Here is a 26,065-nt window from a genome sequence, read left to right as displayed (position 1 = left end):
TCTGAAAAAATGCGCGGTGAGAATTTAAGTAATTTATTTTTTATACAACAAAAATTACAAATTATTGATCATTATTTTTTAAACATGAAAAAATCGAACGCCAAAGTCTAATATGTGCCTTCGGAAACACTTCTACATGTTAGCTTTGAAAAAAAACATTTGTGAATACAACTAGGTTTTAGTTTGAGGTACATCACAAAAATATTCAGTTTTGTACAAATATTTTAAACATGATTTTATCGTACTTATAAAAAAGAATTGTTTATTTATATTTTAAATCAAACAAGGACGATACAAGCTAATAGTGCTGAGCTCCCATTCTGCTTGGATCCTGACTGGGGTAAGGAATAGCCCCTGCGGGAGCCTGCGGCAGAGACGGGGGCAGGGACATGAATCCCATGGGTGGCGGCGGACCATTGCCGGCCAGTCCAAAGTAATTCTTGCTGCCGCCCGCCGTGTTCATTTCCATCAACGGCGGTGGCAGGCTTGGCGGCAACGACATCTGACCCATACCGCCATCATCGCCGCTAGAGGTAGATGGACCGCTGCCGCCGGGGCCGGTGATAGCCTTGTTGCCCTGGTTTTTGCCCCAGCGGAGGGCCACCTTGCAGCCGCGGATTGTCAGCTTGTTGAAACTTTTCTCTGCCGCCATTTCAGCGTCGCCGCGCTTGGTGAAGGTCACGAATGCAACTCCCTAGAAAAAAATGAGTAGGTAGGTAAGTAAATCTTTTTAAATTAAGAATAATTATAAACTAAATTGAAGATAAAGCCTTAAAATCTTATTCTGTTACTTCCTTTCTGTCTGTCTGTCTATCTACCTGTCTGTTTGTCTATCTGCCAGTCTGTCCATCTACCAATTTTTTCTACCTGTTTAGGAACATGGTGGAGACTCCTAATTTCTCAATAGAATAAAATCGTATTCTTTATCTCCTTCACTGTCTATCTACCTGTCTGTCTATCTGTCTACCAGTCTATCTCTCTGTTTGTCCATCTATCTATCTATTATTTTTCTACCTGTTTAGGAACATGGTGAAGACTCCTAATTTCTCCATAAGAATAAAATGCGTTCTTGACATCCTGTTCTGTTACACCCTCATCCAAACCTTAATAAAAATATTGTTTTCATTTTAGTTTTTACACTTTATTTGATTGCTTTGCACAGCTTTTCTATCAAATAATTTAGATCGATTTCTTGAATTTTTTTCTAGTTAAGATGGGTGGCTTGTTTTTAAGATTTTCCTTCCATTTTGGCTTCAATATATTTTAGTATTTATCTGTTTGTTAAAATATATATCTGTCTTCTAGCAAATATCTATTTCTAGTGACAATCTAACTATACTAGTAACCCCTATTTCCTAATGTAATCTATCTTTCTATCCAGTTAACTAGATACTTTTTATTTACCCATATATCTGTTTATCTAGTAATATCTATCTATCTATATCTCTATCCCAACTCCGATAAAGTTGTGATAAGACTCAGATGGTTTTAAAATTGGCTTATTCTAGCTAAACTACCTTCTATTTATATAGTTAAATATCTGTCTGTCCATCTATTTAAATGCCTATAAAATCTATCTATCTATCCTACCTCCAACAAACAAAGTTGTAATAGCTTTGTCTTTTGGTGGTTCGATACTCGGCATATTCTAACTTAACTACATTCTATCTATCTGTCTGTTGTCCATCTATCTATAAGCCTATATAATCTATCTATCTATCCTACCTCCAACAAACAAAGTTGTGATAGCCTTGTCCTATGGAGGTTAGATACTCGGCATATTCTAGCTTAACTACATTCTATCTATCTATCTAACTATCTATAAGCCTGTATAATATGTCTATCTATCCTACCTCCTACAAACAAATTAGTGATAGCCTTGTCCTATGAAGGTTAGATACTCGGCATATTTTAACTTAACTACATTCTATCTATCTGTTTGTCTATCTATCTAAAAGACTGTATAATCTATATCTATTTATCTTACCTCCAACAAACAAAGTTGTGATAGCCTTGTCTTCTGGTGGTTCGATGCTCGGCATATTTTTTGCTCTGTCCAGAAGTTTCTTAGCCACTGGATCGTTGACACCGTAGTAACGGTCCTAAAAATGAAAATATTAAATGAACTTCTAAGTTAAAGTTCAAGAGGCGACTAAATTCTGTAGGTTATTTTTGTTTGTTCGTCCGTCCGCCCGTTAATAAAAGTTACAAAAAGAAAGTTCTTTAAGACTTCTGCGGTCAATTACGCAAATTAAATTCAACAAGTCCGAGATGAAAAAAAACTTTAATAAAAACTGCTGATTTGTTTGTGTTAAAGTTAATCTACTTATGAACACAACTGTACTTGTTATAACAAAAATATTGGGAAAATGAATACAATAATTATTAAATACTCTTAATCTTTCCATATATTATGTGCAAATTATCTGTTATAGCAGCAGTAGGTACCAATTTTAGCGTCTCTCGTATAACGCTGTGTGGACCAGACTAGAACCCTAATGCTCCACGACAGCAAGGAGGCATGTTACCAAATACGCTAATACCACGGCTTAAACTTGACATACTATATTTAAAATTTATCTATCCATTTTCTATCTATCTATATACCTACCTTGATATTTTGGTCAGCCAATGGATCATCTGGGTCTGTTGGTTTCTCGTGTCTGTATGGACATTCTTCTCCTCTCTTGCACTCTCCCTGAAATTAAATCATGTTAATATAGAAATTTTCGAGTAGGCATAAATAGATGTTAGACATTGTATCTCTAAATAATCGAAGATTTTTGGGGATAATATAATAACCAAAACAATGATGTATATTATCATCATTTTATACCTAGATCAAAATTATTGCTAGTTTGTACATCCCAATCACGATTTAAGAAAATGTCCCGGAAGATTTAATTCGAGAAATGAGAGAAAGGGTTTCTTTATAAGTATAATTTAAGGACTAAGTCAATTCCCTATTTGGAAAACCCCCAAAAAATTCACAATTAAAAACCCTATCTACATGATGTTCTACAGATATCACCCCAGCAGGGTTAAAAATAAAAATAACCTACCTTAACCCAGAAGCTACAAATATGAGGTCTGTTTCTCTTGTAATACGGGGTGGTTCGGGCCAGCTTTGTCAACAACTCATGCTTCTGAGAGGTCATTTTTCCTAAAAACAAAAATCTTATTATGTCTTTGTATTGATAAAACCTAGAGAGAGAGGGTGCATTGGCAGTATACAATGATACATTGTACTGGTAGTCAAATTTGCATAAAAACGTTGGCTTAAAAACTTTAAGTACTTTAAATTAATCTCGATTGTTAGGCTAAAAGTTTAAATCCAGCAGTGTCCAAAGCTCAGTTTTGTTTGCCATTACCTAGACTTAATATTAATATGAATCAATTTATGTACATTGTCTTTTCCCTTAAACTTGGCGATATAACGAAAATAGGCCACGATTATTAAAATATAACATAGAAAAAACATGCATGATATATCTACGTTTATTTTGAATTGGACGAGTAAGATAATTTTGGAGATGCGATCCTCAATTTTCAAATTCTTTGAACGTACATATGAGACTTTTACAGAAATGCTTCGCATCCACAACTATCTATCTATGCTTGATATAAAGTCAACACTTTATAGATCATATTATGAACCTTTGATTGACACGTGCCCTGCAATTAACTAGTAGCACTCAGGGGCAAGACACAATTACTTTAGCTAGGCCCAAGGCATTATTTGTATCAATTTATGCATTCATAGGCCTATCCTTACCTATATGACACCATATATGGGTAACGCTAGCCTATTCATGGTAATCTGTATGTGATTTGCTAATAGTATATGTTTATTAAAGATATTATGTTTATAGTTAATGTAATCATATAAACAAACAGTTCAAATATGTATGCCTACAACCATGCCTGATTTACGTCACATATTAACACACAGATATTTAATTGCACAGACAAACACTAAAATCCTGGTCCAGAGCTAATGTTATAGCATGTACCTCTTGAATTTATTCAGTTATTTACTAACTCTCCTACCATCAACTTCTCTTTCTGGCTTTAAAAGGTAATGACTTAGTTGTTTGGCATGCATTGTAGTTTAAATTTAGGCCCCTTAGTACTTAGCATGAATTGAGCTCAGGCCTTATGTTAGAACTCTAACACTTAGCACAATTCACTGCTTGGGACTTAGGGCACATTTCTGTCCTACTCTACTTATAATTTTAACACTTATCCTGTAAATATTTTCATACTTAACTTATGCACTTGTGATATAAATACACTTTATAAAAACATTTTCCTTCCTTAATACTTAATATACTTATACAATTCTGATCGAATATCAAAACCAACCATTTATTCTTAGGTTAAAGCAACATAATACTTCGCGTGGGTCTTTTGTTGAGCTTCCACCAGCTCAACCAAATTCGTATTATACTTGTGGGAATAGAGGGTTAAGCATTCTAAACAAACGAACCGACGATGAGAATGTCTATGTGTATTGCATTAAAATTAGGTTTTAGTAGTACTCATAGAAAAGCGGTCTCCATACCTAACTATGGACAAACGCCCCATTCGCACACACAATGGTGCAACTTACCGGTTGTATCTTGGAAAAATTTTACTTCATAAATTTTTTCTTTTTCCTTACCGTACCCGAACCGCCTAAGGCAGGTATTTTTACCAAAATCGAATAATTGTAGTTATGGCAAAATCGGATTTACCAAAACCTGTGAAACTATTTGAGAGCAAGGTTAGGACTATGAGGCGTTTGAAGAGATAGGGACTGAAAGGCACGACACAAATGCAATTGAGAGCCTCGTGTACGAGCAGTTGCACTAGCTGACACTCTAGAGGCCCTAGAGAATGCTAGCATATTTGTGGCCATTGGTCGCCGCCCTATAAGGACACTCGCACTGGTTGACACTCTAGAGGCCCTAGAGAATACCAGCACACCGGCACCTCCATGTCCGCCTCTCTTTAGTAAAACACTTGATTTGGAATAATCTATGATTGAGCTATGTGCAAAATTTTGATTTCTGGACTTAGTCAGAATTTTGAAATTTAGGAGTTGTGCTAGGTGGCGGAGTATATATATAAATCTTCGGACTTAGTATGATTTTTACTTATTCGGAAATTCTCTAAGTGTTGAAATACTTGAATCTTTGATACTTAAACCAGAACTTATTAAGAATCAAGCATGGAGTAACTTTTCATTTATAAGCTATCAAAATACTATTTGTAAAGGACCATTTTGAACTGTCTTATTAAATGAAAACTTAGGAGCAAATCCTATAGAACACGGGAAACGCTGTTAGTTGGGATACATATTGTCTTTGGAGCCATGTTTCTGAAACAATATGCCGAAAGCAGTTAGTACTCTTGAGTCGTAGTAAAGGGCCAAAAGATTATTACAAACTTGTAGCATTTATACTCAAGTTAAACTGTACTAATACTTTGGTGCCGTTAGAACCGATTTTCTGAGATTTGCATTTACTTATACATGCCTAGGACTTATATTCTTAATGCAATTCTGATTTATATGCGGATGTATCAAAATAACTATCGCCTCTAAAATTTTGAGTTAAACAAAGTATTTCAAAGTCGCAAAGATATTCTCAACATCGATCGGTTGGAATGATATAAGTGTAGACAAATTGCTGTATGCAATCAGAGAAATAACTCCAGAGACTTCCTGAGACTCTGAGCAAAATATTCCACTTTTGGACTTAGCACCGTTTCTATTTCTTTTGTTACAGAGAGAATCTCGAATTTCTGGACTTATAGTAATTTTTATGAAATTGTGAACTTGGTTGGAAATTTACCAAAATTCGGACTTGTAATAATTACGATTTTTCCAACTAGATTAACAAATTTCATTTTCCACACTTAAAAGAAAATTTTGTCTTAGAGTATTTTTGTCTTAGCCAAAATATTCCAATTATGGACTTAGAGAGATTCTATTTCTTTTGGTGAAGGATAATTCTAACACTCTAATACTTTATAATTTTAAAATCCTTAACTTAGCGAGATTTGCATTTAGTCAAAATATTCCAATAGTGGACTTAGAGTGATTCTATTTCTTTTGACTTATAGGCAATCTCTAAAGTAGCTTTGTGAATGAACTGTTAGGAAATTTCATCTCGGACAAAATATTCCACGTCTGGACTTAGAGTAATTCTATTTCTTTTGTCTCAAGAAAAATTCACTATTTTTGTACTTTTGTAGCATAATTTCATTGAAAGGTTTTGGACTTAGTCAAAATTCACTAATTTTGTACTTAGCATAATTTCATTGAAAGGTTTTGGACTTAGTCAAAATTCACTAATTTTGTACTTAGCATAATTTCATTGAAAGATTTTGGACTTAGTCAAAATTCACTAATTTTGTACTTAGTATAATTTCAATAAGAAAATTTTTTTTTGACTTAGTCAAAATTTGCTAACTTTTTGTACTTAAGATATTTTTAGATTTTTTTTTCCTAAGCCAAAATTTATTGATTTTGTACTTAGAATAATTTCATTAGAAACTTTTTGGACTTAGTCAAAATTTTCCAACTTTGGACTTAGAGTGATTCTATTTTATTTTGACTTAGAAAGTTTTTAATTCAATCTTAACTTAGAAAATCTTTTTTTGTTTGTATGTTCCTTACAAACACATACATAAATACAATAAACAGTTCACTCAACAATAAGTAGGACATGAAAACTAAATTTTTACTTGCTTTGCTAATGCTAAAATTTCTATTTCATGTGCCGCCAGAATTCAACAGACAACTTGAGAAGAGTTATAAACCATCAATCATTAGTGATAGTGAATATTAGTGATTTAAAAGTATAGTCAACAACCTAAGCCCTATATGTAATTTAAAAGCACACTTATAAGAGACAAAGTTCTAGTAACCAAACGCAGCAAAAGGTTGCAGCAGCCTATCTTGGGAGTCTTGGGACGTCTCTAAAAGAAGTAGCAAGTAATATTGGAAGTACTCTACTGTCTTTATAAACATCCGGATCAAAACTAAGAAAGAACATTTTCTTTTTATACCATTGAGAAAATTTAATTTTACTTAGGATTATTAGCATAAAGTCTATAACCAAGTAAAATAAAGTGTGTACATATAGTTCATAATCTTTATAATCTAAAATTGTTACCTTTTTTTAGAAAAAAAAGTGCACTAATTCAGCTAATTTGATTTTCAATAATATTTGACCAAGCAATAACACCAACCTTGTAGTCTACTTTAAAGAGTTTGATTGACAACTTCCAGCGTATAGATTGATCACCTTGCGTAGGATATCACACTTCAGTAAGACACATAGAATATTGTGTTCTCACTAATTAAGTGGAGCACATCCGGTCTATAATAACCTTGAAAACAAACTGATTATATTCATATATATATAGGACAATCTAAATTGAGTCTCAATAATATAGTTATAAGGATTGAAATCACAAGTGAAGCCCCATAATAATTCGCGAATAATACTTAGTAGGATTGGTAGGCATACCCTAATACAACTATAAGTATTGGGTGCGAGATCTTTGATATTCAGGCAAAACCATTGCAATACTATTAGAATATAGACGATCCTTTGGGAGTGAACCTTAGTAAGTTATATTCATAAAGCCTTACAGGAATAAGCAGATTGTAAGCTACATATCCTTAGAGTGGAGTAAGAATTCAACAAGGATTATAAATTGCTGTTTTTTTTCTCAACAATAACATTTGCTAGGAAAAGTCGACGCCTAAGCAAATAACAGTTAATTTGTGATAGTATATTAGCATACCCAAATTAACTTCGCTGCAAACCTTAACATTCTATTTAACTTTATAGCTAATTTGTATAGCTAAACAACCCACATTAGCTTTATAGGCAAATATAGAATAAGTCTAAGTAAAAGTGTTTCTACAGTTGAGCTTAATTAAGGATAAGAGTGCATTAGCGCACACTCCAGAATAAGATTCAAAGCTCACACGCAAGCATTCACGACGTAGAAACAACTGTAGGTGAAGTAGACAATACATACTCATCTATATTTAACAACTTTAAAAGAAAAAATTTGCTATTGTAAACAATTTTTGATTGTTTTAACGTTAAGCGCATTAGTCAGTTTCTTCTTGTACCTCTGCTATTTAAATCCTAAAATAGTACAACATCTCATAAGCTTCTTTAAAGAACTCATAGAAAGTTTAAAAGCTTTAAGCTAGCTGTAATGCCATTATTTAATAAAAGTAAGAAAGATGACAACGCTGAAAAGGCGAACACTCCACGTCGAGGACGCTCGACGACGCCTGGAAGAAGAACTCCGTCAGCTGATGCAGCTTCTGCAGGAGATGATACACGAAGAGAGGAACCAATGCCCAACCAGGAGGAACCAGAACAGAATGGTGAGAGAACCAAGACGCCAGAACCAGACACGGAATCTGTAAGATCCATACCCATGCGCGAGGACTCACCAGATGCACTGATCAGAGATCGATATGTTAGAGCAACACTATCAGATCCTCTGGGAAATTTCCTGTTCCCACAATTCCTGGATACAATAAGACTTTGTAACCCCAACCTACGTGTGGACTCAGAAATGATGAGGAACTTCTGTACCAACTACACACAGAGTATGAGGGAATACAAAGAGGAACAAAGACGTGAAGTTGAGTTAGAGGCCCAGCGTATTGTACAGGAGGAGAATGACAAACGCACTCAACGACACTTCAGTAACTTCACCAACCAAACTGGAATTAAACCACCAAGCAGCTATGCAAGCAAGAGCACCCTAAGCAACGATCAAAAGCTTAAGTTAGCCAATGGAACCTTCCCTCTCAAGCATTGCTTCAAAGGAGACGGCAAACCACCCTACATTACTGATTACCTATCAGAGATGAACACTGCTCAGGAGTTATGTAACCTCTCAAGATCAGAATTTGAAACCTTTATGCTTAGAACCACAACTGGCGAAGCATATACTACTATCCAGCAGAGTTTCAATCTTGGACTATCTATTGAAAGTGTCTACAATAGCTTACTGCTACAGTATGATATACTCATCAGCCCACAGGAAGCTCAAGCTAAGCTGATAGCCTTTAAGGGAACCAAAGCCATGTCATTCCCTAAGCTTGTCAGTACAATTCAGAATCTTGCCAGCAGAGCCGCTGTTCATTATACAGACAAGAAGGAAAGACAGAATGTATTCAACATAACTGCAGTGGAGGCACTCAAACGTAGCTTGCCAACAAATAGCCGCAATATAGCATCTGAGAACCATCACAATCTCACACATGATCTTGGACGATCCCCTACATATCATGAGTTGACCGCTTCCATGTATCCTAGAACTGAAGACCTAGATCTGGACCTACAGCAGAATGGTGTATCAGCCAGTTACAATGGAGATTTATCGCTTCATAAAAAGACAAACAACACCAACTACTCACATGACAGGGATACAAGAATGAATAGAGACAAACAGCCTGCTAAAGTTGCCGCTACGACGAGCTATTATAAAAGGCCAACAGTTAGAGAAGTTACTGCTAAACCAGCCTATCCTAAAACCTACAACAGAGAAAACAGGGATAATAGAGATAGACAACCACAAAAGAACACCAAACAAGATTATCATATCTCCTATGGAACATCCAATAAGCGCTACTGCGGTGCATGTGGTCAAAATTCACACAAAATATCAGATGGATGCAGACTACTGTGCGATGACCAAGGACGACAATATCAAACAGCACTAACATCCGGATACTGCCCGAGCTGTCACAAGAAGTATGGCAAAGACCTATACCACGCTCAACACCTATGCCCTGGACGACCAGCGATGATGGAACTGTACCATAGTGGTAAAGTGAGACCTGGTGGTGTGTTTAAACAGGCATATGAAGAATGGGTTGACGCCAAAGCCAATGGACAATCCAAAGAGCGTGGCAGAACAAGTAGGGTTAACGCTATCACCGTTCGAATGGATCCTAATGACCCCAAGATTTTAGCGGTAGATAGTTCTGCAGCTATCATGGATGAAAATAGGAAAATGTACCTGAACTGTTCCGGCTGTATGTCAAATGGAAACTACGATGTATACATGACAGCTTTATTTGACTCAGCAGCAGACAGAAATATCATGTCAACCAGCTATTTTGGTATGTTATTTGGAGTACAACAAAATGAGGTTAAGAACCATCTGGAAAAGAGTGACATGGTTCTTGTCAGCTATTCTGGACACAAAATCCCAGTAGCTGGAGAAATAACTCTCATGATTCGTCTCACACAATTCTCAGGCATCTATAGACCAGTACCATTTATGATTGTACCTGAGGAACACAAGAATGTCACACCTATGATCATCGGAATGAATGGCATTAGAGATCTCCAATTAGGGTTGACTTTCGTTGCGGACAACCACCCGCCAGCACCATATCTATACTCTATGTTCCATCCTGGGAGAGTACTAGATAGCCTGTTCTGTTCTGATTATGAGTTACAACTCTGCACAGGGACAATAGACAAAATTGATCCTAATGAAACTCAGACTATAGAAATGAACATCAACCATTTCTTCAACTTAGCTCCTGGAACAAAAGTCATTCTCAGCGATGACCACATTGCCAACGATAGAAATGGAGGAATTAAAATTCAACCTAGACAAACGCAACTGACTGTCAACAACCGAGGACAACTTAGTGGAAGAGCAATGATAACAAATGTCACTGAACATGCAATCACTAACACTGTTATCACTGGATACTTGGAACCAAGCAACCAATTTGTAGTCAAGGAGATCACCACAGACTTTGATTTTACGCAATCATTCCTACACAATGTATCTGTGACAACTGAGCTAGATGAGATTGTACAAGTCCTGGAGCGACACGCAGAAAAAGCTACGGCTCCAGCCATCAATCAGATCTCACTAGACACCAGAAACCACTCAGTTCAACTCTTATAGCTACCAAAATACAGCGCCATCAATCTGGTAGAACGATCTTTTCCTTTAGCTGATGGATATATACCGAATCCTACAGCTATAAACAATGACACTCCAGTACCAGGAGTAGCCTTATCTGACTATCGTTCTAATATTGATGAAATTCTAACTACACCAGATCCTGAAAAGAATAAACTCTTTGAGAATAGTGATGACGTTATTGAACTTGGCTTAAAACATATAGCTGAATCTGATAACCTTATGGACTATGTAACAGAACCTACTGGCTATAGTGTGCCAAAGGACCAGTTTGTTAAACCAGAGGATCTTGTGGTGCTGTCAGACTATCCACCAGAGGTAAGACATTATATAGAAGACATATTCCTAAAATCTTACCCTGATATCATATCTACACATTCTACTGATAGAGGTAACATGAGTAAATATCTGGGCAATTATACAATTAGACTAAAACCTGGTCAAACTTTACCCCAGCATAAGAAATTATATTATTTATCACCCGTAGAGAAAATGCAAATGCATTCTATCTTAGAGTTTTTGTTAAAGAACGGGACCATTGAAAGAGCTAATTTGGATGGGGATTCCTATAACAACTATGCAAGCCCAGCTTATCTGATTCCAAAGTCGGATCAGGGGAGCTGTCCTCGTTTAATTGTAAATTTTCAACAATTGAATCCTTGTCTGCAGTCTGAACCTGCACTGCTACCCACAGCAGAAAATTTGATTCAGTCACTAAGGGATAAATTTGTGCATAGTAGTAGTGACATGGCTAACGCCTTTCATAGTATAACGCTAGAACCTTCTTGCAGAGACCTAACATTGTTTGCAACCCCATTAGGAGCTTTTAGACACGCATCCTTACCAACCGGCATTAAGACTTCACCTGAAAGTCTATCACGCTTTATGGAAAAGATATTACACTGGGAATTGGTTTATGATGATAATGGTAATGTTGTAATGGACGGTGATTTAGCCAAAATGGTATACTCACCTATCCCAGAAGTCCAACACATTTACGATGATTTCATTGTCTCAACTGAACTAGCTAAAACTAGATCAGAATCATTGAATATACATTTTAAGATTTTGAAGAAAGTTATGGGGAGAATACACACGCATAAAGGAAAGATTAGTTTAAAGAAATCACAACTTTTTAAAAGTAGGGTAAATTTCTTCGGGTTCTTCATTTCACATAATTATTGCTGTGTAGATCAAAGGCGAGTACAAAAACTTCTAAATATTCCCATGCCTACTGATATTACTATAATGAGATCTTTTATGGGAGTACTACAAAGTATGCATAAACATTTAAGATTTGATATTATGGCTCCTACACATATTCTAACTTCACTTACATCTACTAGAATAGGTAAAACTTTTGTCCCAACTCCAGAACAAAGACAAGCATTCGAAGACATTAAGAAAGCTTTAGCTTCAGGACCAATTTTTAGCAAATTAGTTAACTTATCGGCACCTAAGATTATCTTATCAGACGCAGCCGGCACCTCAACTGGCTCATATTCGGCAGTCTTAGCGCAAATAGTGACACCAGAATTACAGGCTAAAACCCTACCCCCTGGGCTAAACTTCAATGATCCTGTACACCATGTTATTTATGATAATAGGTTACCAATTTTACCCCTACCTTTGCAGAACGAAGGTGAAAACATTAAGGATTATGCTAAGCGTATGTCTGAAGATGGACCACCCGAATTTGAATATTTGGCTAGTAAAACTTTGGGCTATCCTGAAGACACTGTACACAATAGTCTCGGGATATCTTTACAATTGCTTCTAGAACTAAATAAAGTTCAAACACCTTTGACCACCATCCTGCAAAGAGCATCAAAAATTATACGTTCTACGATGTTGAGACAAAAGTATATTCAATTTGTATTTAATAATGATAGGGATAAATTCTTAGAATTTATTCGCAAACTAGAGCATGGATATGTATATCTAGATCCGCAACAACTCATATTTGAAGCTCTTAGTGTAGCTATGTACCGTCCTGTGATAGTTATCACAAATATAGAGGGTGCCAAACCTGTCACTCAACACTGTTCAGACAAAACAAAACCCCCTTTTGTATTTTTACTATATGGACACAAAGAGCAACACATAGTAAGACCCGCAATGGTTTCATCAACCAATAGCTTTAATTTAAAATCTTTAGCATCTATGTTTGAAATTATCGCATATACCTCAAAGAAAATTACCGTTGCTGAGTCAAGATTACATATCATAGACATTGAAATCCTAGGAATTATTTATGCAGCAAACTCGTTTAGAACTCTAATAGGTCCAAGCTGTGAATGTACTTTGTTAACAGACGCAAAGTGTGCCTATTATCTCTTCAATCCTAAAGCATTAACAGCCGTTAATAAGTTGAAAAGGTGGAATACCACTCTGTTAACTCTAATACCGAAGCTAACAATGTCTTTCTTGAGAGGAGAAGACAATTTGGCAGATTTCTTAACAAGGGCATATAAGGCTACTTTACCAAGCATTAAAAAGGTAGCCCTACCTAAATTTGTTAAATCTGGGTTTGAAGATAACTTACCCCAATATAAAGTTTGGACTATTGAAGAATGGACACAGTTCATTATGGATAACCCCGACTATTTGGGTTATGATGAACAACCCCCACAGCCAAAGCAACAAAAACCCAAAATCACCATAAATTCACTTGCCGCAGAACATAGAGTTATAGGCAAAGTACTAAGACCTTTGGAAATCCTAAAAGAAAGGATTAGCATAGAAAATATAATTGCAAACCAAAAAGAGGAATACTCTAACATTTACACACGTTGTCTAACCTCTAAATCAAACACCTACACTTATAAAAGACAGAACTACGAACTTAAAGACACGATTCTGTTTACAAAAATAAAAGGAGATTTAAAGGTTTATCTCCCAACCAAACTATTACCAGTATTAGTATGCTATACTCATCTTTTGTTAGTACATAGTGGAGAAATTAAAATGCTTTTGAATATGCAAAATTTCTTCCACCCTAACCTTAAGAAATATGTTAGAAATTACACTAGATCTTGTTTAAATTGTCAACTTCAAAATTCATCTACAAAACTAGAACAAGTAGGAACTTATAGTACAATTTCAAGACCTTTTGAATGTGTAAGTATTGACTATATACAATCCTTGCCCCCATATCGTAGTTATAATCATATCCTCACTATAGTCTGCCAACTAACAGGAATGATTCTTGCATATCCCATGAAATCACTCACATCCCGTGAATTTATAAACAAATTCATGTTTATTTCTATCCTAATTTCTCCCCCAGACAAATATTGTGCGACAATGCAAAATCATTTTTAGAAAAGCAAAATTTGATATTCTTTGCTTCTATTGGCATCCGAGTTTTGTATTCTACTGCGTACTTCTCACCCTCTAAAGGATTGGTGGAAGCTAGCAACAAAGTAATAAAATGGCCAATCATTAAAATTTTGGCGCAAGACTCAAAAACCTCATGGGTATATCTACTACCGTTAATAGTCCGACAATATAATTGCACTAAAATACCAAAAACTGGATTTTCACCCATGGAATTATTATTCGGGACACGTAGCTCCCTGTCTAAATTGTTCTTTGGAGCAATAAAACCGGATGAATATCACCCTGATATAGCTCGCACAGAAGGCTATGTGCAAGACCTCTCGGACGGTATACAAGAAAACTTGGACATTTCAGCAAAAGCTATTGAAAAGGGAAGGGAGGCAAGACTAAAGTATATTAACAAAACCCGCATACACAAACAATTTGATATAGGAGATCTTGTCTTGGTTAGAAATAACACTATTACACCTGGTGTTAACCCCAATCTTAGACCTATCTATCATATTTCACCCTATAGAGTTTTGGATGTAAGCCCTAACAGTTGCAAGCTTGAAAGAATTTCAGACAAAAGAACTGAAATATTTAAATACTCTTTCAACGAAATCAAAAAGTTCAAGCCTATGGACGAACATTTTGACACCCTCCCAGAGGAAATAAGGGATATTATTACAAAGCCTTATAATAAACTCACAAATCAAGAGATAGCCACATTAGTTAAAAATGACACACTTCCGCTTATATTCCCGGTTAATTCAAAGGATCCACAACCAGGAATACGCGCACACTCACCCTTAGAAACACGAAAAGAAGCGTCACAAAATAAGAAACCATTAGACTCTGATTCGGACATAGAGGACTCAAGTGCCGATGAGGACATGACACTCGATTCCGTATTTATTACCGGAGGTCGACGACTTAGGAAAATAAATGATAGACATGTCAGATTTCGGAATGGCACAAGTTCACAACCATAATTTACATTTCCATTTACCCTGTAAACTTGTGAACAATATGATAATATGTTATTCTAATCTGATAACTAAGTTATCATATTCATGTAAATTTTCCCACTCAAGGTTATATATCCAGTGGTAAAATATACATCTTTTCTCTTCAGCAGGGGAGACCAACTATATGCAATATATGTCGACTAAAGAGTCGATCCCTTCAAAAACACTTCCATAAAAAAAAAAAAAATTGCATATAGAGAGTTTTGATTCTGTATAGGCAAACAGAGTCAAACAATTGATACAGATTGTACAAAAATACGAATGTTACGAATGTCAAATACGCACCCTGACATATACACAAAAACTATTTAAAACATTTAATACAAATTGTACAAAGTGTACAAACATAACAGTACTAATAGGCAACCTATATATATACGCCTTGAATTGTGATGAGTTGATTAGTTATTAGAAACTATAACCACTCTACATACAAAAAATATGTCAAAAACTTTAATTATAACTTCGGACAGGAAACGCCCACTCAGAATTTTAGTAGTAGTAGTAAACAATAACGATAACTTAAATTTTATCCTGAAATTGAGTCAGTTTACTATAACATATCCACAAGTGAGGAAATCACCAACCTTGTGAAGTACTACAGTTATCACATAACACGTAAGTCTTAACAGAATATTTTACAAAAGCTATAAAATGCAACCTAGATTCCGAAAGCCTATGCCTAGATCACAACGAATTCTACATGAGACCTTCGCGAACCTAGTAGAATATTGTTATAACTTGCTTACGATGATTAAAGAAATGTTATCGTTTAAAATTAGTTGTGGAATCAGCCAACCTAGTCGTATTGTACGATACTTGCATTGTCGAATACTTAGAAACACTTATAGAGACGCATACAACCGTTTGGTTATACGGTATAGACAGCAAGAGTATAGAAGCCGACAGACTATAACAGACGAATTACGGGCAGTAGCACGCCAAATAGAGAATCTGAGAGACACAGTCCTCCTCATTTCTGGACATTGTACTCTCCCCACTATCCACGAAGAGTAAACTAGATTAAAACTGATTCTTATAATCTGATTTCTAACAATGATGTACGGACGTATCCTAACGATATAAAAGTTTTGCATATGATAAAACCTCTTGTACATATGTGTATTGATGTAAAATACTTATATTCTCATATATCTCTATGTAATTATTGAAAACGATAGGAAATTAATCGCATAAATCATAGTTGAGATATCAAAAAGAACATAGCAAGAAATTTTGTTATTTATAAAAGTTATCATAAACCAAGTGAATGTAAGCTAGACTAAGCACCTTGTAACAATAAACTTTAATTATGTATCTAACTAAATTAAGGAACAGACAATAATACTTATAGAGTAGCTACGTAAACGGGAGTTGTACACAACAAATACTAAATCAGTAAATAACAGTGTATATGCTACTTAAAATTGCTATATTTATTTTAACAAAAGTAAATAATCTTTAGAAAGGTATAAAATTTTTTTGACAAATATTTTTCTTTGGTGAAAACTTAAAATTAAATCAATGTTGAAAACAGAACATAAACTTTTATTTTTACAGTAGTTGAAAAACATTATGATAGTAAGAAGTTTTCTGACAATTTAACATCTTAGTTAATATAATTTGGACATAAGCTGTATAATGGCACATAATAAAACTTCGAGATTGCTAATACGATTAATTGAACGCTAAATGTTGAATTTGTACATATAAAAAGCACATAGCCTAATAACAAGCCAACGGGAGCCAAAAATTTAACTCTACTTGTTGGAAATAAGACTTAGTTTTAAATCTAAAGGGACATAAGAACATTTTACCTTGAGACTTTAAACTTTATGACTATTGTATTGAAATTTAAAAGGGAAACGCTATTTACTCTAAGCCTTACTAATTAAATAAAACTTCCTTAATGAGATCATCCAATCAATGATATTACTTTAATTACTTGAATCACAAACAGTCTTTACATGAGTTTTCTTAAAAATACTTGAATAAGCGTATGTAAATAACTTTGTCTAACGTCAGTCTTTCGGTCTACTTAGATATTGGTTACAAAAAAAAAATATATATGCTATTTACAAGTCCTCTCTATATCACAGCACAATTAAAATTCACGATTAATGCACAGGGATGGATATAAATGAAATTTAGAGAAAAGGTACTGAGGTGCGAGTTCGATTAAATATCTATATATACATGACCCTTACAAGCTAACAAGAATGAATAAACTGCGACATAAGGCTGTAATTACAGTTGTTAATATACTATTGAGAAAAGAAAAGGATTAATTCGCTTACGAAGAAAGTAATTAAGAATTGAATGAAGTTTTAACTTATGGGCATAAAGAAAATACAACCTTATGATCATTTCCTTACATACTAAATATCCTTACAGACTAAACAAGTATATACATAACATAATGGCAGAAGTGTAAATTAATGTTTGGCTTTGTACAGTATAAAAAGTCATAATGTCTAATAACAAAAGTCTACTTCATAGTGATTACTATTTTGACTAGTTACATAAAAATTAGAAAATCTGTAAATTTAGTCACATGTTGTCTAAAACTGGTCATTGTCTTAAAATTTGTATGTCATATTTCAACCAAGCTAACAGCGCCACTTTACGGCGTACGTCTAGGGAACGTGGGACCCCGACGTCGAGGGACTCCCTCAATGCCGGAATCCTCTGTTCTATTATTATCTGAGGAACGCGTAGCTGAATTGAAGCTACTCTCCGCTGATGTTATCTCTTCCAAGATGGCAGGAGTTGGAGTACGCATGGAACGGCGCAGACGTTCTAAACTGAGAACCCGCAGTGGTGTGGGGTACTCGATCTCATCAGTCACCGCATTAAATCTAATGGGCGGGAGATCGGCGTCCTCGATATCGTCAACCAGTGGGACTAAACTAGCCGCATCCTAAAATTAAGAAAAGGGACATTATTAGACAATCATTTTAATAAATGTTCACAAGAGAATGTATCAACGCTTATCCATATATGTTTGTGAGACATTTTTTTTTATACATCACTAATACTTTATCCAGAATCTTGATATTAACTATTAGGAAGGAGTTACACCATAGTTAAAGTAAAGTTATTGTCTAAACGCATAGCTATCTGAGCTAAACAGCCTAGTCTAAGTTACGTAATTTTTGCAACGGAGAAAAATTATAAGAGCTTATCAAACTTACCACAGACAAATCAGCTGCAGATGGAGATTCAATGCGACTAAGGCACATAATAGAGCTCAAGGAAGAGTTGTCGCTGGATCCCTCAGCTGTCCTCTCAGAACTAACCCGATTACACCTCCCCATATTGGTGTAGAACTGCGTCAGGGGGATGGAGTTGGTCGCCTAAAATATAATAGATCTTATTAGTTTAATCGCAACGCCAACAAAGAATCTAGGAAAATCAGGAAATAAGAATGCCTAAAATCCTGAAAAGCTATATGATTAGGTAGCAATTCAACCCACTTTATACCAGAATTAAAATCTTAGATCGGTTCAAAAATGCTTATGCAACCATACATTTTAAGATTAATATTCTACCAATAAAAGAATTTTAGTTGCAAATACCTCTAGATACGTGTAGAAATATACAGCCTCTTTCTGAAAATTAATAGAAAAACTAAAGCATGGATACTTACATGTAAACGCTCTGTTTGATCAAAGATCAACGGACGGAAGCCAGGACTTCCCGTCGAGGTGTCCAATCCCGCAGGCACATTACTTCCAGTAACTCGATCCTCAGTGGCAGACAGACGGTGTACGGCAAACAGCCCAACTCTGGACCTTACTTCTGCTGGAGTCGATGGACTAGCAGAGGGAGCCTAAAACAAAAAGAAAACATTAAAGTCTTGATCTAACATTTAAACCCCCAATGAGAAACGTGCGGCACGAGCAAACTCTTAACCTTCCCAGAGGGAAATAATATTAGGTTGCTAATTAAGATTTTAGTAAAAGGTTAACTGGTATCTTAATTTAATTGCGGTAACCGAGCGGATTTCTCTGGCGACATAAAACGACGACAAACGGTGAGCGATATATATGGAAGAGCCGAAAGTCAACGTTGAGGAAGTGAGAATAGGACAGAACAACCCTGCAACAACATGATGCTTTATTAGACAAAACGGGTGGCTAGAAAAAAAATTATACAAAACAGAAAAGAAATATACAACAGAAGAAAACTCACCTGTGTATCTGACAGAATATCATCAATCTCAGAGGACGCGGCTTCATACATGGTGTCCGACGGCTCCGCAGTTGGCGACATAGCCCCAGATCTAGTCCTGTTGGTCCTGTTACCGCAGTGAAGAAGCTCAATGGTCCTGACGCCTATGTTTCGGAGGCGCGTACATACATCTCTTATCCAGCGAGCCAGCGACCTGTCTGAGGTGTTGTCTAATCTTGTTAGAGTCTCAAGCCCTACAGCACCGAAGAAGACCACTATGAGAGCACATGAAAACAAGCCTAAACCCAACAACATGTTAATTAAGCCATCCATGTTGAATGTGTCCAGACTCGTCTTCTGGTCTCTCCTCGACTCGGCAGACCCAGAATCACCTCCGGCAACATCGTCACCAATGTCACCGCAGGAGTTCTGCATCACCGAATTGAGGAGAGACCAGATGATTTGTATCGTTCTACTAAGCATCAGTGAGAGATGCTCGTTGCCAAACATCTCCCCTTGATCCCTTTCGGACTCTACAGAATCAAATGTACTTGTACTCCCATAGTCATCGACATCAGCAAGGCTTGGCATCCCAGACTGGTCGCTGTACACTGAACTCGAGTCGTCTAAGGAGTTTTCAAGAAACGAGGAATTGGCAAGAGTGGCCGCAGCCGCTCTCATTGATTCCTCGAATCTTTCCTTAATATTCTGATGCGCGTCCAGGCTGTCAGGTATATACATTATGAGCGAATGTAAATTTAAAATAGAGGACTAGAGATTCTGAAAGGCAATATAGTAAAGTTAATTTTATGAAAAAGACTGTACACACGAATATTTTTTTGTATTCTAAGCAACTATGGTTGAACCTCCTAACCATTAAAACTTTGATTTATCATCCAAAAGTAAAATTCTTTAAGTTAAAGAATATGTAATTAATCTTACATGATTCAACGCTTAAAAATAGCTATCGTTAAGCTATTTAAACGTTAAAACTTTGTTTTATTAGATTCAATTAAGTTAAAGAATATGTAATTAATTTTACATGATTCAACGCTTAAAAATAGCTATCGCTGAGCTATCAAAAACATATTCATTATGATGTATCAAGCAATTAAAAACTTATGTACTAGCTAAATCTGAATATCTTCAATGATGTTTTAAAAACACTTTCGATAAAGCTAGCTAAATATAATTTTTGTAAGCGACCATTTTTAAATATGGTTGAGCTACTCGTAACGTAAATAACCTATCACTTAGCGTCATTATAATTGAATTAAGTAAAAAGAAAATCTTATTTTAAAACCTATAGTAAAATTGTTTTAGAAGATTTGAATCAAGACTCAATAAGTTTTGATTATAAAAAGGGGAACGCTGTAATCAAAAGTTAAAACGAATAGAATGATGGAACATATCTGTGTCAATATAAGTTTTGTTTACGATGAACGAATTTAACTTTTGCAGACGGAAAACGTAAACAAAACAAGGTACGTCAATTTACCTGATGACTCAGATATGTCCTATCAAAACTACAAATATTATATAAAACAAAATTGTCATATATTGAAGATGTACCCATATTGCTTCTAACCCACTTTCATTTAAAAATACAGTGATAAAGGCCTTATCGACGAAGAAAATAAGATTCTTGAGTCTTAAATAGCGGCTAACGAATGCAATAATGGGCATATCAACAATCTATAACATAAAAACATTCATATAAAACAAACGGGTTACTATATTTTATCACTTTATATATAAATTCTCTTGGAATTTAGCGGTAAAATTAAACACTCGAACGCAAGCTCCGCTCGCAAAGACAATTATTATATAAATGAGCATAATTACTGGGCCGCCAGCTTTTTATAACCTCGCTCAAATCCAACCCCTATCACTTTTGACCGCCCAAACATAAACAAAGGGTTGACAACTTATTGTTACGTAAAATTTAATTACGGACGTCGAACAATATACTTTGTAGATATTAAGTCTAAAAGGTACACTTGACAGCGACGTAATGTAAAATATTAGTCTTTAAAATGATTAAAATTTATTCATGTTAAAAATAACATAAATACAGCTAATGCCAACAATGGTATAAACCATATGTACATATACAAAATATACAAACAAAGGGTTACCAACTATTGTTAGTAAAATCTTATATTTTTACATACATACGAGTAATGTAACCAAAGAAAATAATACGATATGTAAATACTAATTGTACTTATACATTTTTATATAAAATATTGTTTATATTCAGGAAACAGTTATATTTAACAGAAATAGAGATAACTAACCAATCCATTATAGGTCTATCTGTAACGAAAGAATTTCTAGAATATCCCAGGGATAAAAGGATTAATAAAAGATTATTAAAACTTCTTTTGTTTAGATTACCATAGCCAGGATACCCCAAGGAACCGGTTGGAGCACGCGCACTAACTCTTTTTAGGATCTACCATGGACCAGCCTGGAGATAACCTAGATGATCATGGAGTATTGGAGCCCTACCACCACCCTACCTTGGACGGATTGCGGTTGTGTTCCTGTCAACACCCTGACACTATAGACGAGAACAACAACATTATCACCACACCAGAGTACGATGGATTCTCAGAGAACCTGTCCATCACCATCAGGAACTTCTTGTTAAATACAGCCCTGAATACCACAGAAGATAGTAGAGTGGAGACCGATAGTGACATTAGCTCCAGCAGCACACTATCCCTCTCTACAAATGACCTCAACCAACTCTACTATGACCTGGAAAATCACTCAATCACCTTGGATGAGAATGGTAACGAGGTAGCACAAGTGGACGCCCTTGGCTACATATCTACCTCACCCCCAACTTCAACCTACACTTCGAACGAGAGCACTTCACCACCTAGTTCATCATCAGAAGAAGCTGAACTATCCAGAACAACCAACGCAAAAACATTTATTGATGTGACAATGTTAGATAAAACTAAACCCCTTAAGAAAAGAATGTATTCTATTTGGGAGGTTTATCATCTTGTATACCCAGCTATGAGAATACGCAAAGCATACTTTCTTAATGGAAAGCGTATTTAACTTAGCTTGGAATACATTTTATATAGTTTATTATATATGCCTATATACTGGGACTACTAAACTTTTTCTTTTTCTCTTTTTTCTTTTTTAACAACTTACCCCCATTGGAGATGCGATCCTCAATTTTCAAATTCTTTGAACGTACATATGAGACTTTTACAGAAATGCTTCGCATCCACAACTATCTATCTATGCTTGATATAAAGTCAACACTTTATAGATCATATTATGAACCTTTGATTGACACGTGCCCTGCAATTAACTAGTAGCACTCAGGGGCAAGACACAATTACTTTAGCTAGGCCCAAGGCATTATTTGTATCAATTTATGCATTCATAGGCCTATCCTTACCTATATGACACCATATATGGGTAACGCTAGCCTATTCATGGTAATCTGTATGTGATTTGCTAATAGTATATGTTTATTAAAGATATTATGTTTATAGTTAATGTAATCATATAAACAAACAGTTCAAATATGTATGCCTACAACCATGCCTGATTTACGTCACATATTAACACACAGATATTTAATTGCACAGACAAACACTAAAATCCTGGTCCAGAGCTAATGTTATAGCATGTACCTCTTGAATTTATTCAGTTATTTACTAACTCTCCTACCATCAACTTCTCTTTCTGGCTTTAAAAGGTAATGACTTAGTTGTTTGGCATGCATTGTAGTTTAAATTTAGGCCCCTTAGTACTTAGCATGAATTGAGCTCAGGCCTTATGTTAGAACTCTAACACTTAGCACAATTCACTGCTTGGGACTTAGGGCACATTTCTGTCCTACTCTACTTATAATTTTAACACTTATCCTGTAAATATTTTCATACTTAACTTATGCACTTGTGATATAAATACACTTTATAAAAACATTTTCCTTCCTTAATACTTAATATACTTATACAATTCTGATCGAATATCAAAACCAACCATTTATTCTTAGGTTAAAGCAACATAATACTTCGCGTGGGTCTTTTGTTGAGCTTCCACCAGCTCAACCAAATTCGTATTATACTTGTGGGAATAGAGGGTTAAGCATTCTAAACAAACGAACCGACGATGAGAATGTCTATGTGTATTGCATTAAAATTAGGTTTTAGTAGTACTCATAGAAGAGCGGTCTCCATACCTAACTATGGACAAACGCCCCATTCGCACACACAATTTCACCTCATAAATCTATGAGAATACGATTAAATAATAAAGATTAAATAATTAAGCTAACTTTGAGGAATTTATCCCTTCTGCGTATAAATGTATCTAAGTACAAAAGAAAAAAAACATGTGAAAAAAGAAAACAATAATTTACCTAGAGCACCACCTGGACCATTATCGTCCCTCTTGGCCAGTTCAGCGTCCTGGTTCTGCAGGAAGTACTCACGGTTCACCGCTGAAGTTGGCATCTGCTCCGCCAGCTTCAAAGCATGGTCTCGAACCTGTTAAACAAAAATAGGTAGGTTATTGGTTTTTATTCCAGTTATATGGTTGTTTGAAGTTATATTCTAATGACGTTCTCACCACAAGTTATATTCTAATACTTTATCAAATGCATCTTTGATTGCAATACCTTTCTCTATGAGTTACTAAATAAAAATGAGTTGCAACTGTCTTGGAGCTATGGCATTCACAAAATTCTTATAAAAAATCAACGAAAAAGTGTTCTCACCTGTACGGGAAGACCATACTCCAAGTCTAACATACAAGTCTGGCAGACATTCTTCATCTTTGCACAGGTCTGACACACCTCGGTCTTCTTGAACCTCATCTTTGCTCCAGGGCACCATCTAAACATTTATTTTTAGTAACTCATGGCTGCGCTCCCAGCTTCTATGGATATGTATTTCTAGGGGTAAGAATGGGTCAGAAAAATAGCCAAAGACATTCCAAGGCTTGAATATAAATATAAAAATAGCATAAAACTGTTTCGTGGACTATGTGAAGCTTCCCTTAAATCAATCAATAAATCAGTTTAATAGTAACGGGACTCCTAAGCATCACAACTAAGGTACTACTTCACTTAATCGAATAGACTAATCACTTGGGCGTTTCTGAAGTTCATCATTATAAAGTAGTTAGATGTAAATATGTTACTTAAGATATTTCTGGGAGATTTGAATTAATATTCAGATTAATGATTTAAGATAATACATGCAGAATAAAATGAAAATGTAAACTGACCTGAATATTGTGAAGGGTCTGGTGCAAATTTTACACTCCTTTCCAAACTTCTCCTTTGTCATCCTAAGTTAAAATATAACATTTTTATTTTTATGTCAAATGCAAAATAAAATATAGGAAGATTCAATTTAAAAAGTAAAAAACAGGCAGTTGCAAATTAAATTAATGTTGTTTACTTAAGTTAGAGAACTAAGTAAACATATGTTTCTGTTCATCTTCTTAACTACAAAGGGAATGCTGCATAATAAGATTGCCAAAGAATCCTCTTTTTAAGTTTATTTTTCTACATAATTATACCTATTGTAAATTACACGCCCTAACGTTCATATTTTCTAGCAAATGTATATCTATAAATATACCTCAACTATTAAATTGATTTACATCATATCTATACTTATGCTATCAAAATATCTATCTATAACAAGGATTATCACTCAAACATGTTTGAATCCTCCCAATTTTACTTAAATGCCCTTTCTTTCATATTTTCTATCCTCTAGCTATCAAAATATCTATCTAACATACCTAATATAGGGATTATCACCCAAACATGTTTGACATAGGATAAGGAAATCTGAATCCTACCAATTTTATGATAATGTCCTAGCTATTGGTTTGTTTCTATCTTATCACTCATCTTGCTATCTAACCATCTATCTATCTTACCTAATATAGGGATTATCACCCAAACATGTTTGACATAAGATGGGGAAATCTGAATCCTCCCAATTTTGCCGATTATACGTGTTCGTTCCTTTACTCGCCGCCATTTCAAAATCTAAACTTTTTATCTGAAAGAAAATCATGGAAAATTTAATGTGTCATTTCAAATATACGTAACAGCAAAACTTTTATACGGTAATTGAAAAAATCATTTTATGTTTAATTAAATGCTGATATATCAGGCATTTCTTAGAAGTTCATGAGAAAAGATTAAAAAAAAACACAAACAGCTGTGAAAAAGATCTATCTTCCTATAGGCCTATCTTCTTTTACGAATTCTCATCTATTGAAGTATTAAAAATAACATTTCTTCATGCTATAAAAAATAATTCGTATAGAAGGAATAGTTAGTGTCTTTTCATACAGTCCGCATATCATATTTTAATTTAAAGTTAAAATTAATTTATTTCATTTTTAACATTAACAATATGTACATAATAATACAACATTTTTACAATTTAGATATACCAAAAATTCAGAATAGTTTAGATAAAACAAATACATTCGTAACATATATATAATTACAATTAATTTAGCTTAAATTCAATCACAAATCAATTTCGTTTCGTTTT

At 35.0% G+C, this 26,065-nt stretch overlaps 1 protein-coding gene across 2 annotated transcripts; it reads right to left on the bottom strand.

Moving 5' to 3' along the window:
* LOC145314642 (pre-mRNA-splicing factor RBM22) lies at nucleotides 1-26,065 on the bottom strand. Of its 2 annotated transcripts, none has more exons than XM_080154633.1 (9): nucleotides 25,437-26,065; nucleotides 24,771-24,833; nucleotides 24,259-24,376; nucleotides 23,902-24,028; nucleotides 3,063-3,163; nucleotides 2,612-2,698; nucleotides 1,988-2,102; nucleotides 1,015-1,103; nucleotides 1-694 (listed from the first exon to the last, which is right to left on the bottom strand). In XM_080154633.1, the coding sequence occupies exons 1-9, from the start codon at nucleotides 25,574-25,576 to the stop codon at nucleotides 299-301; spliced, it is 1,236 nt and encodes a 411-aa protein (XP_080010759.1). In that variant the 5' UTR covers nucleotides 25,577-26,065; the 3' UTR covers nucleotides 1-298. The 2 variants fall into 2 exon arrangements, with proteins under 2 accessions (XP_080010759.1, XP_080010760.1); XM_080154634.1 differs by lacking the exon at nucleotides 25,437-26,065 and adding an exon at nucleotides 25,296-25,362.

The sequence above is a fragment of the Acartia tonsa genome, chromosome 3 (assembly GCF_053477335.1).
Source record: "Acartia tonsa isolate MP-2025a chromosome 3, ASM5347733v1, whole genome shotgun sequence".
In the NCBI taxonomy this organism is placed as follows: Eukaryota; Metazoa; Arthropoda; class Copepoda; order Calanoida; family Acartiidae; genus Acartia; species Acartia tonsa.
This window is presented reverse-complemented; position numbering and strand designations above follow the sequence as displayed.

Excerpts from the sequence above, each read along its gene's own strand:
- LOC145314642 (XM_080154633.1), bottom strand. The coding sequence starts at position 25,576 with ATGATTTTCTTTCAGATAAAAAGTTTAGATTTTGAAATGGCGGCGAGT. Across the intron at positions 24,377-24,770 it reads AGACCCTTCACAATATTCAG|ATGGTGCCCTGGAGCAAAGA; the intron begins GTCAGTTTACAT and ends ATAAATGTTTAG. Across the intron at positions 1,104-1,987 it reads CACAACTTTGTTTGTTGGAG|GTTTGGATGAGGGTGTAACA; the intron begins GTAAGATAAATA and ends ATTTTTATTAAG.